At 42.9% G+C, this 15,731-nt stretch overlaps 1 protein-coding gene across 2 annotated transcripts in view; it reads left to right on the top strand.

Annotated features, from left to right (window-relative positions):
- The window catches only part of rxraa (retinoid X receptor, alpha a), a 112,596-nt gene that overhangs the window by 57,469 nt on the left and 39,396 nt on the right, over positions 1-15,731 (top strand). For both annotated transcript variants that reach the window (XM_061698216.1, XM_061698215.1), the window contains exon 3: positions 11,043-11,281. In XM_061698216.1, the coding sequence (XP_061554200.1) occupies positions 11,043-11,281 (239 nt within the window). The remainder of the gene's footprint in view (positions 1-11,042; positions 11,282-15,731) is intronic.

Here is a 15,731-nt window from a genome sequence, read left to right as displayed (position 1 = left end):
GTTTGGTAGGTTGATTGAAAACTCTAAATTGCCCGTAGGTGTGAATGTGAGTGTGAATGGTTGTTTGTTTCTATGTGCCCTGCAATTGGCTGGCGACCAGTTCAGAGTTTAGCCCACCTCCCACCCGAAGATAGCTGGGATGGGCTCCAGCAGCCCGCGACCCTAGTGAGGATAGGCGGTAAAGAAAATGGATAGATGGATGGATGGATGGATTTGAATGCTTTGCACAATGAAGACCAAATAAATTCTTTCATTTTTGGGGGGAATCAAGGTGGGCCTATTTAACAGTTTTCATAGTAATAATTTTGTTAGGGAGGCTTGTATAGGTATTTTCAGGCTGCTATTCTCAGCAGCATTTGTTCAAACTTGTCTTTCGGAGCGCTCCTCACAGCGTTCTTGCTCTGAGCTCCCAGCCAGCGACAGCATAGCACTTCAGAGCTGAAGAGAACAATTAGGCCATATCAGCAGACTGGAGTGTTGGCAGTTGGAGAACTGTTTGCAATAGCTCCAGTAATCTGTGGCTGGAGTTGGCGACCAGCCATGGCCAGCCGCACAGCCTCCTCAGACACTCAAAGGTCACAGAGGGCATGGGTATGCCCGAAGAGCCTGTGCTTTCATCCACATCATATTTGGACAATGTATGAAAATTGGAGGGAAATAAAGTCAGCTGGGAGACAGAAAATACTAACAAGAAGGGCAAGGGAAAGATTTAAGTCTTTAATGAGGGCAGAATCGGGTTATATCAACACCATGTATCAAATGACTGTAGCCCACCTACTGTAAAATTATGGGTGGGCTGTTCACCTCTTTGCTGCCATTTAGTCTACATTAAGGCCTGTTTCTTTCTTCTTTGCACATTTTAGTCTGCAAGATGGATCACGGATGTCAGCAGATAGGGGCGTTAAAGGCAGCCGAAAAAGGGATTGAATACTTTTGATTTGAGCTGTCAAGCTGTAGTTTTAGCGAGTCTGTGTGATCACAACTTGTCGTAACAGGCACCTTACACAAGCTTCTCAATGGACCGTGAATGTAGGAGTGAGAGGGGCACAAGAAACTTTTTTCCATGTTGTGCGTCTTTAATTGGAGAGAGATTGTAATATTTACCCTTTGTTTCCCACTTTGCCTCTTTTAGTTTGAATCATCCACCAGTGTATCTTTTTTGAAAATATACCTGTCTTTCAATTTTATAATAAGGTCCTATTATAAATTGTCAAAATAAGTCATCACAGCCTCACAAGTAGTTAGATGTTATGAACGATTTGCCAGTATTTTCCCACATGCTTGACTCATTCCATTATTACTACGCACAACATGTTAATTATAGCGAGTCAGTTAACTTTGTGACCCTTTTACCATGAGATGATCCCACACTTGAAAGTATGAAAAATCCATGTTTTTAACTTTGACGATTCAGAAACAACTGTCTTTTACAAAGCTGCAACTTAGATCGACTGATATAATGGTACTTCTGCATTATAGTTAATACATATACTTGTAGCAACTGCATATCATCCAGTATTCCATATCAACGCACTGTTTGCTTGTCATCTGCCAATTGTAACCCAACTTCTAAATCAGTGCTCTCACCCAGAGCACACACTCTTGTCAATCCATAACGTATACACATCACTCTGTAATATTATTTTTGTTGACCCTAACTTAAAGACTCTGTTTTGTTTCCACTAATAGGTACCATACCAAGCAGTACATTTGCATTCTCAAACGATGTACAGGGTCCCCAAATAAGGGATGATTTTTGGCACTCTTCATTTGTAGTTCAGTTTTACATTACCTGTCACTGATATTGTAGTGGATCCCTTGACTTAATTCTGTGCAGTCAGTGTGGGGTCTGTTCTCACTCAGTGATGGTGTGAACGTGAATGCTTGTCTGTTGCTTGTCTGTTTGCCCTGTAATGGACTGGCGACCAGTCCAGGGTAGTCTGCCTTTTGCCCAAATTTAGATGGCATAGGCTCCGACTGCCCAGGACCCTGAACAGGAATAGTGCCATAAAAAATGGATGGATGATAATAGTCCGAGAGCAGGGTTAAAAAATCAATTTCCCAAAGGGGCCAATTGAGAAACTTTGTGTCAGAAGAATCATCTTTTATTGTCATGAACATGCATGCATGCATGAATGCACACAATATTTGTTCTCTGCATTTAACCCATCACAGTGAACACATACACATGTTAGTGGAACACACTGGAGCAGGGGGCACCTGAAGCACCCAGGGAGAATTTCAGGGTATTAGTGTGTTGCTCAAGGACACCACAGCCGTGTGGCCGGGGGATGTTGGCAGATGGTCCAGTCAGGGTCTTGAACCTAGGTCCCCCACAGTGGCAGGCAATGATCTTAACCATTGGTCCACGGCTGTAACTGAAACTGTTGTCAGGGGCCACGCCAACATGCTAACCTAACTCAGGCTGTTTTCCCAGGTCTGTCCTTATTTTCTGTCAATTGATGAGCAGAAAATAATCGCTTTAAATCAAGGCGATTCAAATAGGAACCATTAAAATTATGACGGAGTTAAGAATCAAAACCCAACTGTGTTGCTTTTCACTTTAGAGCTTTGGCAGGTTACCATGCGTCATGCTAGTATGATGTCATGAAAGCAAAGTACCTGCCAGAGCAATCACATTTGCACATTTCTGTAAAATCCAATCCATATCAGGGTTTTCCGACTTGAACTTGATAGGTTGAATCTTTTTTTATTGAGAGAAAAGGTAGCATGACATTGCCTGAACAAAAAAATAAAACCGAGCTCCATGGAACATTGAATGAAAGATTAGCTCCTTGTTGTCATGGTGATATAAATACCAGCAGTAAAGACTCCAAAAATTAAGTTGTTATACTGACTTCTGTTTTATTTTGGGCTCTGGGTTTTACGCAACTGTTTCACTCGCTTGGGATTTTTGTTGAATTTCTCTCCCCTCTCCTTTCTACTTATTCTGAAGACTCCTGGAGAAATGCTAATGACGAGTGTCTCATCCTGACTCTGCCGTGGAGCTCTGTGCATTTCAAAACTGACTCAACTGTGTCTCCTAAAAGTCCCTGTGAAAAATGGGAAAATATACTTGGCACTTCAAATCAAGAGGAAAAAAACAAACAAACTCTTTTTGACCAGTCTCCTCTCACAGGAACCACAGTTTGCTCATATACACAGGCATAGGCATACATACATACATAGGCATAAGTGACTCATGGCTGTTATCCAGTAGTCAACCCATGAATCGTATTTTTATTTTTACATACTGGTTGCCTCCCAGTGGCATTGTCCTATCCCAATCCCTGCAGAGTTGAATCAGAAACGAATTTCTTTGGATGAAGCCATGATTAAAATTGCCTATTTGTGCAGGAGTGTGAATGTAAAATCTCAGAACTATAGCAACTTCTTTATTAGCCTAAACCTTAGCTAACTTATGAGCTTAAACAAATGAAGACATTTCACATTTTAAGTATTGCTATCAAATCATAAGTGCATTTATATAAAGGTCAAATGAGCTCTTGAATTCTGCTGAACCTCTAGTCTAACACCAAAGGATGAATAATAGAAGAGGAGCATTAGGTAAGTACAAAATGTGTCACTGTCTGTCTGCTCATGTGTGAACTTGTAATGGAAAAAAATGGAGACTAAACAAAATGGTGGTCTGACATGAGTTGCAGACAAATCTAATATAGTCGGAATCAGGTGCAAATCTTTAAAATCTACATTAGGAATGTTGCCAGGGCATTCAGGTGTCTTTTTTTGTGCTATTTATCTCATCCCGACAAGTTGTTATCCAACAAAGTAAAAAGAAAATGGGCCATATGTTTTAATAAATTACAACCCCAATTACAATGAAGTTGCGACGTTGTGTTAAACATAAATAAAATTTATGTCAATTTATGCATGTTTTTTGGGATGTGGGAGGAAACCGGAGTGCCCGGAGAAAACCCACGCAGGCACGGGGAGAACATGCAAACTCCACACAGTCTGTGCCAGGGATTGAACCCGGGTCCTCAGAATTGTGAGGCTGACACTCTAACCAGTCGTCCACCGTGCCGCCATTCTCTGAACCTATCGATGATACTAAATTCCTTGCAATTGTACGTTGAGTAACTTTGTCGTTAAACTTTTCGACTATTTTCTCACGAACTTGTTCACAAAGAGGTGAACCTCACCCCATCATTGCTTTTGAATGACTGAGCAATTCAGGGAAGCTGCTTTTATACCCAATCATGGCACCCACCTGTTCCCAATTAGCCTGTTCACCTGTGGGACGTTCCAAACTAGTATTTAATGGGCATTTTTTGCCACCTGTCCCAGCTTTTTTGGAACGTGTTGCAGCCATAAAATTCTAAGTTAATGATTATTTGCTAAAAACAATAAAGTTTATCAGTTTGAACATTAAATATCTTGTCTTTGTAGTGTATTCAATTATATATAGGTTGAACATGATTTGCAAATCATTGTATTCTGTTTTTATTTATGTTTAACACAACGTCCCAACTTCATTGGAATTGGTGTTGTAGCATTTATTTTCCCCCTCTTGTTTCTTTTGAATAATTCCTGTTTATAAGACTAAACTTTATCTCGACAAAAAAGTCTTAAACCACCGTTATTGGAAATAGGGATGGGCAAAAAAGATTCATCACTTAGATGAGGATTCTGTAAATTTCATAGAATAAAGATAAATAAATGATGTTTTTCTTAGTATATTTATTAATATAGAAATAATATTCAAGGCAGACTAACACTCAGTGACAAACTAACCATCTATGCCAAACTTCCTTCCAAAAGTTTATGTTACCATCTTTTCACTTATCTGCTAAAACAAAACAAAAAGCACTGCAAAAACATCACCTTGGTTGGTGAACAAATGAGGAGGGCTTTTTAGGAGAGGATTTTCATTACCCATCCACTGTAAAACCTCACCTGTCACACAAAATAGAACTTACGAATGTTTCATCTAACAACACATGCTGTAATTTTGTTGGCTGCTGTTATCCTTGCAGCAAGCCATATCTCTCAATCATCCATTCATATTGAACATCCAAGACTGCAACAGCAGAGCGCAAATTGGCAAATTTCCTCTGTGCATTCACACCAAACAACAGAGGATAAGAGTGATTGGAAGAGGAAGTATTATTTAGGAATAAGAGATGCTTGTATGGAGAATGGAGGCGGTAAACAGGGAAATCTGCTATTGGCTGCCAGAGAGATGGCTCCTAATTTGTTTATTTGTAACTGTCAGTATTTACATCAGTTGACAGGCCCAGCCTGCATTTGACAACAGAGATGCAGTTTTGTCCCCCATTTTAATAAGTCTGTTTGTGTATGATGGCATGCAGGGAACCTGAATGACTGCCAGTCATGTCTTGGATGCTGCAACAACTTTCAAAACTTAATTTTAGGATAGTTTCGTATCCTTTCCTTTGACCTTCCGTCCTCTACTGTAAAGGCCGGAAATGAAAAGAAGACTTCTCTCCTGCTAATCTAACTCTGACAAACTAATTAACATCCAAACACAGAAATGCATTTTTTTTACAGTGAGATATTTTGTTGCAGTGCTCACATCACTTGATACATGTTAATCTGAAAGATGACTATCAGAGACGATGTAATTTTTTTACATACAGTAAATGTTCTGCTTTCATCCAAGAGACATAGATTAGAGGGAATACTAGAGAATGAATAGGACAGAGCGAGATCTACCTTCCAGTCTGTTATCCCCCTAGAAGTGAAAACTGGCTGGGAATCTGTCAGCTGAGTGCCTCCCCAAAGTTCCCCTCCTACCCCCTGCTGAGACCTACAATGGCAGATTGGCAACCCTAATACCACAGCTCTTTTTATCTGCCTGAATTAAAATCCAATTGGAAAGGGGTTGTGGGAATTGCTGGCTCGTGGAGAACTCTTTATTTATTTGTTTATTTTTGCAGGAATTATGTGTGTGGGTGCATTTGGGGGAAAATGTAATTGGAGGGATAGAAGCTCGAGGGGTATCAGTCAAAGGATTAAACAATGAACTAATACAGCCTGATGCAGAGCTGTTGTTAGGCCTTTATTAAGAAGGATGTATGTTTGTTTTGAAAAGGATGAGGTCTGTGTGTGTGTATGTGCTCACGGGAAGTGCTCATGAGGCACGCAGGATGTGCAGAAAATATTTGGCTGAGCTGAGTTGGCAGCGAGCTTACTGCTTGAGAAAAGCAGAACATAGTGATGCAAAGATTCACCCTTTTTTCCAATAAGCCGCTGAAAGAAAGCAGACATGCTTATTTATACAAGTCATGAAAAATACTTCAGAAAGGGACATACAATAATTGCCTCAATTCAGATAGACCAACAACAGGCTAAACATGTTTATACTTTAAACTTGTGTGATAATGTAAGTGGATTAAATAAAGTCAAATTAAGATAAGGTGGAATATCTGGGAAAAGACACACCATCAGGTCTGGGACAGTTGTTGATACAGAAAAAATCGAATTCCAGGGACAAAGTATTGTCATTATAAAACCTTAATTGAATGTACCCCTCCTGGAAGCCGTCACCTTATCGTGGTGGAGGGGTTTGTGTGTCCCAATGATCCTAGGAGCTAAGTTGTCTGGGGCTTCATGCCCCTGGTATTGTCACCCATGGCAAACAGGTCCTAGGTGAGGGACCAGATAATGCACGGCAAAAAGACCCCTATGATGAAAGATACTTAATGGATTGAGGTTTCCCTTGCCCGGATGCGGGTCACCGGGGCCCCCTTGGAGCCAGGCCTTGAGGTGGGGCTCAAAGGCGAGCGCCTGATGGCCGGGCCTGGTACAGCTCGAAAGGGTAATGTGGGTCCCCCTTGGCGATCCGATCCCCGGCTACAGAAGCTGGCTCTAGAGACATGGAATACCACCTCTGGCAGGGAAGGAGCCCGAGCTGCTGTTTGAGGTCGAAAAGTTCCGACTAGATATAGTTGGGCTCGCCGCCACACACGGTTTGGGCTCTGGTACCAGTCCTCTCGAGAGGGGTTGGACTCTCTTCCACTCTGGAGTTGCCCAGGGTGAGAGGCGCAGAGCAGGTGTGGGCATACTTATTGCCCCCCCGGCTCGGCGCCTGTACATTGGGGTTCACCCTGGTGGACGAGAGGGTAGCCTCCCTCCGCCTTCGGGTGGGGGGACGGGTCCTGACTGTTGTTTGTGCCTCCCGCTGGGGACTCCAGCGTTCTGCTGAGGGATTTCAATGCTCACGTGGGCACTGACAGTGAGACCTGGAAGGGCGTGATTGGGAGGAACCGCCCCCCCCCCCCACCTCCGATCAGAACCCGAGCGGTGTTCTGTTATTGGACTTCTGTGCTCATCCCGGATTGTCCATAACGAACACCATGTTCAAGCATAAGTGTGTCCCCATATGCTCTTGTCACCAGGACACCCTAGGTCGCAGTTCGATGATCACCTTTGTGGTCGTGTCATGGACTTGCGGCCGCATGTCTTGGACACTCGGGTGAAGAGAGGGGCTAAGCTGTCAACTGATCACCAACAGGTGGTGAGTTGACGCCGATGGTGGGGGAAGATGCAAGTCCGACATGGCAGGCCCAAACGTAACGTGAGGGTCTGCTGGGAACGTCTGTCAGAATCCCCTGTCAGAAGGAGTTTCAACTCCCACCTCCGACAGAACTTTGCTCATGTTCCGGGGGAGGCGGGGGACAACGTGTCCGAGTGGACCATGTTCCGCGCCTCCATTGCTAAGGCGGCCGAGCGGAGCTGTGGCCGTAAGGTGCTCGGTGCCTGTCGTGGCTGTAATCCCAGAACCTGTTGGTGGACACCAACGGTGAGGGATGCCGTCAAGCTCAAGAAGCATGGGAGTTTGCCCAACCAGTCTACATGTGTTTTTTGGACTTGGAGAAGGCGTTCGACCGTGTCCCTCGGGGAGTACTGTGGGGGGTGCTTCGGGGGTATGGGGTACCGAACCCCCTGATACGGGCTGTTCGGTCCCTGTACGACCGGTTTCAGAGTTTGCTCTGCAATACCGACAGTAATTCGGACTCGTTTCCGGTGAGGGTTGGACTCCGCCAAGGCTGCCCTTTGTCACTGATTCTGTTCACAACTTTCATGGACAGAATTTCTAGACGCAGCCGAGGCGTAGAGGACGTCCGGTTTGGTGGCCTCAGAATTGCATCTCTGCTTTTTGCAGATGATGTGATTCTGTTGGCTTCATCAAGCCGTGATCTCCAACTCTCACTGGAGCGGTTCGCAGCCGAGTGGGAAGCGTCTGGGATGAGAATCAGCACCTCCAAATCTGAGACCATGGTCCTCAGTCGGAAAAGAGTGGCATGCCCTCTCCAGGTCGGGGATGAGATCCTGCCCCAAGTGGAGGAGTTCAAGTATCTTGGGGTCTTGTTCACGAGTGAGGGAAGAATGGAACGGGAGATCGACAGGCGGATCGGTGCAGCGTCTGCAGTGATACGGACTTTGTATCGGTCCGTTGTGGTAAAGAAGGAGCTAAGCCGGATGGATGGATAATTTAATGTACAGGCAACTTTTAAGTAACATTTTCATTTTCCTAAATGGTCACACTGTCAAATATAAAAACTAGAAAACAATTTGTCTTAACTTCATTAAGAAAGTAATATTGCAATGGTGATTTGCAGAGATATCTTGCATTTTATTAATTGTTGGGTTTTATCAATCATTCCACAAGCGTAAAAAATCAACACATCAATAAAATACTACCTTAGATTTTAATTGGCAATGCATACTGTATGACTACCATTCTCTTAAATTCCAGTGTTCCAGTTCCACATCTCTTCTTGTCATACTTTCTTAATCGCTTCTTCTCTTCCCCTTGTTGAAACTGTTTCTTCTTTTTGAATAAGTGTCGCCAAAAAGGAACAAAAAGAATGTGGTTGGATTTTTTTACTATACCACTTTGTTCACCTCTCGGGGTACCACTGTACCTTATAACGCATAAATAATCTAACATCATCCAATTCAGATGATAAAGTGAGCGGAGAATGATGAGGACGGAAGGCTAGCTAGTCATGATTCTAAAAAAAAAAAAAAAAAAAAAAAAAAGTAAAACCGAGGGAAAGGCAAGTGCTGAAAGATGACACTGGCGGGAGGGTGTTGTTATCAGTGCACATACGACCCTGTCACCAAGTTCTTTGCTCTTGCCTGTTCCATATCTTGCGTGTTGACAGCTGATGGGATGATGGTTGATGGAAGATGCTCATTCAAGGTTAAGAGGAGGGCTTTTCAATGTGGGAGAGCGAAGGAGAGAGGGAGAACATCTACAGTACTCATGACCTCATCATTCTCTCTTCAATCTTGTTGCAGTTACCTTCCACTTTGGTGCAAGGTCCTTTTTTTAATCCTCCAGAGACCAGTCTGCCACTCACCAACCACATATATTATAGGTATCCTGTTCTCATACACTCCTTTAGTCAGTTGTTGGGGAAAAAGTTCCCAGGTGTCTTAACACTGCGACATGCGTTGTTCAAAATACTCCAAGGATCGACACTTCACTCTCTTGTTACAGCTCTGTTGAGTGCAGTCGGTTTTGAGGGTGGTAGCCTGTCTCATACAAATGAATCACTGTCACCCAACATCCCTCAAGTGCAGGCTGTGCTAACAGGAATACAGCTTTTTTATACCATGAGACCCAGGGGCAGGGTGGCTAGTGGCTACTTCTGCTCAATGCTCAGGTCTGGGCCCCCTTAAAGACACATTGAATAAAAGCATTGATATTATTTTTAATTTAGAGGTGGCACTTCATCACAAAGCTTGTCAATTAATGTGCAGATCCATGTATTTGGAACATAGCGGACACACCGGCAAACACAAATACCCAAATGTGGAGGCGTGTTGGGGCCAAAATCTGAACAGCATGTTTTCAGACATATTTTGGAGAATGTGAGAAGGATAAGACTTTTACTTCTACCATGGATTTTCAGCTATTGTGGGTGGGTCTGTGACGTATTCCTCATGATAAACGGGGGTTCACTGTATGTTCGTTTTCTCTGTCCAGCCTTTTTGAAACTTTATGGTCGAGTCCAGGTTCAGTTCTCCGATTGTAAAAAGTGCTTTTATTGATCATCAAGCGTACACTGTTGTTATAATTTCATGTCAGGTAATGTTTTGTTCATGCCATGCATTCTTTATTTAATTTATATTGTATGTATAATGTGGCGGCACGGTGGCCGACTGGTTCGAGCGTCAGCCTCACAGTTCTGAGGTGCGGGGTTCAATCCCCGTCCCCGCCTGTGTGGAGTTTGCATGTTCTCCCCGTGCCTGCGTGGGATTTCTCCGGGCACTCCGGTTTCCTCCCACATCCCAAAAACATGCATTAATTGGAGACTCTAAATTGCCCGTAGGGATGACTGTGAGTGCGAATGGTTGTTTGTGTCTTTGTGCCCAGCGATTGGCTGGCAACCAGTTCAGGGTGTACTCCGCCTCCTGCCCGATGACAGCTGGGATAGGCTCCAGCACTCCCGCGACCCTAGTGAGGAGAAGCGGCTTAAAAAATGGATGGATGGATGTATAATGTAGATTTCAATGTTATGGCCATACATTGTATGATTTAGTAAGATTTGGTACTGGGGTGAAACTACTTTTTTGATTTGGGTCTTGAGCTCTGACATTGCTCAAATTTATTGCTGACATTTTTTCTCTTTCCAACAAATGCTGTAAGTGTTGTGCGAACAAAAGGTGTGGAAAATTATTGTTTGTATTATGTGTCTACGTAGAACAGAGGTCACCACCTCTTGGGACATATGAGCAGCCCACGGGCCTGTTCTAAAATTAGCTCACGAGTGATGGGACATTTTTATTTCCTAGAAATGTTGTAGGACTGATCATTAGAAAATGTAACCAGTTGCAGAGATTTATAGAAATGGGACTATTACTGTTGTTGTCACAGCTGTTACCCATTGTTCTCTCGTTCATTTGACTTAACTATTTCCTACCTTGTTAAATCATTGTTTATAATGATTATGAGAAAACATTTACGGGATTAGTGTCTTCACATGGACGATGTATGATATATGAAAGCAAAATAAAACACTCAAAATGTATCCTTTCCTGAACAGACTCTTCAGGTCAAATGGGCTCTTCACCCCTGGGCTCACCCAACTCCCATCGAGGAATGCACCCATCTTTGCTCAGTCCGACGACCATGGGGCCCTCTGGGTCGCTTCACTCTCCCATCAGCACGTTGAGCTCGCCCATGAACGGGCTGGCCTCGCCTTTCTCTGTCATCAGCTCGCCCATGGGCCCGCACTCCATGACCTCGCCCGGCATGGGCTACGGTCCCAGTGTCAGCCCCCAGGTGAGGCCAATAACAGACACTGACACATGCTTACATGCACAATTGTTTACCACTATACCTTCATAATGAAGTCATAGTTTAAGGATTTGCTTTTGAGTAAAATTTTGTAGAAAATACCAAACACATGCAAACAAAGAATGTTAATTTACGAATTTATTTCATTATTTTTTAGTAACTTTTTATTCTAATAAGAGTTTATTTCATATTGTGTCACACTGGGGGGGGGGGGGGGGGGGGGAACTCGAAACTACAGCTGCCCTATTAACTAATCGTGTCTCACAAATTGTATTGACGTGTCTTAGAAGTGCAAATTGCACATGCTGTCTGTGACACATAATTCTCTTAAGTAGGCCCCATCAGACTGAGGCTCTGCTTTGACCCCATGCCACAGTTAATCAAGGCCTATTCAACTTGGATTCCATAGTATTTTAGCTCTGTCACTCTAGTGCCATATCAGAGCCATATTTGTCAGTGTCTCACACCACATCTTGGCTCTATCCCTGCAGTTTTCTTAAATTCTCTCTGTGGTAGTCCTTTTTCCCTTCATCTCTTTTGCATCATCTTTCTCCCTTATTTCTGTCATTTTTGTTCATCAATATGTGCTACTCGTTTCTTTGGAATAAAAAAAAAAAAAAACACACACACATACAGAACATACATTTCCGAGGGCATACATAGTCACACACAATTAAGACATCAAAGTCTGCAGTGGCCCAATTTCCGCCTTGAGCTATAGCTAAGATTGAACGTTTCTTTTAAAATGCAGTTTCTGCCCTTTTTTGTGGTTGCTAATAATTGCGCAACGTGAAACTATTTGGATCGCTCCCTTCTAAAATATAACTAATGTGGACAAGGGTTACTCATGGAAGGCGATCAAATTTTTTTTTTATTGCTAGAAAGGCAAACCGACACTCTCAAATAGGTTTTACCGATAATACTTTAAAACCCTTTTTGTTTACCTTCTGAACAAAACATCCATTTTATCCCTTTATTTATTTCAATAACTATAGGCTTCGTCATTATTCATCCATCCATCCATTTTCTGAGCCGCTTCTCCTCACTAGGGTCGCGGGCGTGCTGGAGCCTATCCCAGCTATCATCGGGCAGGAGGCGGGGTACACCCTGAACTGGTTGCCAGCCAATCGCAGGGCACATACAAACAAACAACCATTTGCACTGCCTAACAAGCGTCTGCCTAACAGTTCTGAGGACCGTGTTCAATCCCCGGCCCCGCCTGTGTGGAGTTTGCATGTTCTCCCCGTGCCTGTGTGAGTTTTATCTGGGCACTGCGGTTTCCTCCCACATCCCAAAAACATGCATGCTAGGTTAATTGAAGTTTCGAGTGCCCTGAGACTGCGGCAGTCCACAAAAGTACCAAAAGCCGGTCTAGCCGGCCTCCTTGCAGAGTTCTGCCAAGCGCACAGCTGGATTTGCAGTAGCCCCTAGAGTGGAGAAATAGAAAAGTCTGATTAAATGTATTTCTGTATGGGCTATTTTCTTCTGTGATTATTTATTTGAAATTAATGTGTTAAAGTCCCAGCCCGATTACTGCACAAATACTTTTACATTTACATACATTTATTAGCATTTAGTGCACAGTCCTCTCACTGACATAATGTGTTTGATGGGTTGAGCCTTTAATCTGTGAACGTTTGCATAGCTTCGACTGCAGGGGCTTTTCACTGTTGCATTTTGAGGGTGGATAATGTAAATTTTATGTGAGAATGTCACTCTGAGGGTTGAGATGGCTTCACATCTCTGGTCATGCAGTGCGATGCTACATGGGACAATGAATTGCATCAGGCGATAACTGCTATTTGATCAAAACGCCAGCCTGACGACTGTTCTGTGAGTTAACTGGAACAAAGTCACAACTACGGGTCTGTATTCTTCCATAACCACTGCAGGAGAGTCCTATGCACCTGGCCACAAATGCTAACCACGCACACAGAGTTCTCTTGACAATTTTAATACGGTTTCTTAAGATATGGATATAAATACAATGCAAAGTTCGATTTTAGGCCCAATTCCCTACTAAATTCTAATGAAAACAAATTGCGATATATTAATCTAGAGAAATGAATGCATTATAAAAACTATGTTCATTTTATCCTTGTTAATTGCTGGATGTTTTTTAAAACACAGAAGTCCTTACTATGTTTTAATGGTGTAAATGTGTAATTTAATGAGCTTCAAACAGACTCTTTACCAAAGATGGGCAGCAATGACATGATGAAAGCAGGAGAAAGGATGACTAAACTCCTATTATGACTGGAATCTTGTGTTCTTTCAAAGCCCAAACCCACATGTCGAGAGAAAGACTGTCCTTCATCATCAGCCAGTTCTTACATCAATGCAAAGAAAATTCTACTTTTTCCTCTTTGTCCCAACAGCCTGGCACACGGATGTACTTTGGCTCTGCAGTTTTCTTTTACTTTTGCAATTCAGCCGTCTATTAGCCTGGTGCTTTTTAAACCTGGTTAGGAAAGATCGGTATTGTTCAACAATCGGTATTGTTCAGAAAGGGCACATACATAATAAGGCACCTCTTTTCTGGAACTTCTGGAAGTAGATGCACAATGTTGCTGGATATCCTGTCATAGGGAGATGCCAAAACACAGCCCATTAACCAAGTGGTCATTTCTTTGGGCTTTAACTAGCTGGCGGTATGCCCTCTCCCTTCATTAATGACACTCCAATTGTCAAAGCATCTGGAAGATATTAAGCAGGCATGGAACCGGTACATATTGTGAGTGACTCTGGGGCTTTTGTTTTGTTTTAAAGAAAAGTTGAACCTTTAAATGTGGACCAGTGTTTCCTTCATTTTACATTTTGTTGTTTAGTCTACTGAAAACCAATTATGCTTTCTCCCACTGTAATGTTTCTGAATACTGTACTCTAACCAATAACAGGCCATGTGATAACACTCAATATGGCTTAAAAATACATGTAAACAGTGTTTTTGGAGTCAAACACAAAAGAGACACTCATTTGACGAAGGTGTAAATAGTTTACAAGAAATATTGTGCTTGGGCCAAATGAGTTATAAATGAACAGCGACGGTGATTTTATGCACCGCTTTTGAATATGTCTTGTTTTGTCGAGGGTCGCTTGGCAACTAAAACACAACATGTCCAAAAGAAAGAGTTAAATGACAGCAAAGGATAGAGCTTTTAAGAGACAGCAAACGAGAGAGAGAGAGAGAGAGAGAGAGAGAGAAAGAGAGAGAGAGAAAGAGAGAGAGAGCTTCCTGTGTGGGAATCATAAAGGTCCATTCCCTGTCTTTGATGGGCCTTGCTGCAGTCACTCTGCGTGACATCATGGTTGCGGGACTATTGGCTGCACAAAGGGGCTCTGTGTACACTCCCTGGAGAACAGTTAAGATTCTCTAATGTCAATCAACCACCAAATGGATGGGGGACAAGAGTTTTCACAGCCAAAGTTGTTTCCATGTGGCAATTAGAAGCAGCTCGCTCCCCACCCCCATCACTGGTAGTTTAACAAAGTATCACTACCAGAAATTTTGTAAAAGTTCTATTTAGAGCATACTTGCATATTTTATACAAGTGGAATGGGTTTTTTTTCTGCTCTACTCCCATTTTCCCATGTTTACTGCAGCTGTTTGCTGTTAATACAAACTCAATGCTTAAAACTACCCAACTTGGAAGACATCCATGCAGAAACTTTTGAAGGAGGTGTTTCTTTGATTAACAGAAGTCTAATACATGAGAGACGTGAAAAGTAAGAGTTGGGGATAAAAAACATACAACTTTTGAACTAACATTTTCTGAGAAGCAATTAAAATGTATTTGGGATGTTTTTTTTTATCCATCATACCAATTAAGGAAAGGCACGTTGTTGTTGTTTTTTTTTATCCATCATACCAATTAAGGAAAGGCACGTTGGACGACTGGTTAGAGCGTCTGCCTCACAGTTCTAAGGTCTGGGGTCCAATCCCCGACCCCAACTGTGTGGAGTTAGCATGTTATCCCCATGCTTGCGTGGGTTTTCTCCGGGCACTCCGGTTTCCTCCCACATCCCAAAAACATGCATGGTAGGTTAATTGACAACTCTAAATTGGTGTGAATGTGAGTGTGACTGGTTGTTTGTTTGTATGTGCCCTGCAATTGGCTGGCAGCCAGTTCAGGGTGTACCCCGCCTCCTGCCCGATGATAGCTGGGATAGGCTCCAGCACGCCCGCGACCCTGGTGAGGAGAAGCGTCTCAGAAAATGGATGGATAGATGGATACCAATTAAGGAATGTCTTCGGCGTCTACTTGGTGTGTGCACTTGGAGCTCATACAATTGGAGCTGTTATGTCTTTCTAGCTAGTTTAGAATCAGAATCAGAATCCTCTTTATTTGCCGAGTTTGTCAAAAATACAAGGAATTTGTCTCCGGTAGTTGGAGCCGCTCTAGTATGACAATACAGCTATTTGACAATAAATACT

Source organism: Phycodurus eques, chromosome 15 (genome assembly GCF_024500275.1).
Source record: "Phycodurus eques isolate BA_2022a chromosome 15, UOR_Pequ_1.1, whole genome shotgun sequence".
NCBI classification, from domain to species: domain Eukaryota; kingdom Metazoa; phylum Chordata; class Actinopteri; order Syngnathiformes; family Syngnathidae; genus Phycodurus; species Phycodurus eques.
This window is presented reverse-complemented; position numbering and strand designations above follow the sequence as displayed.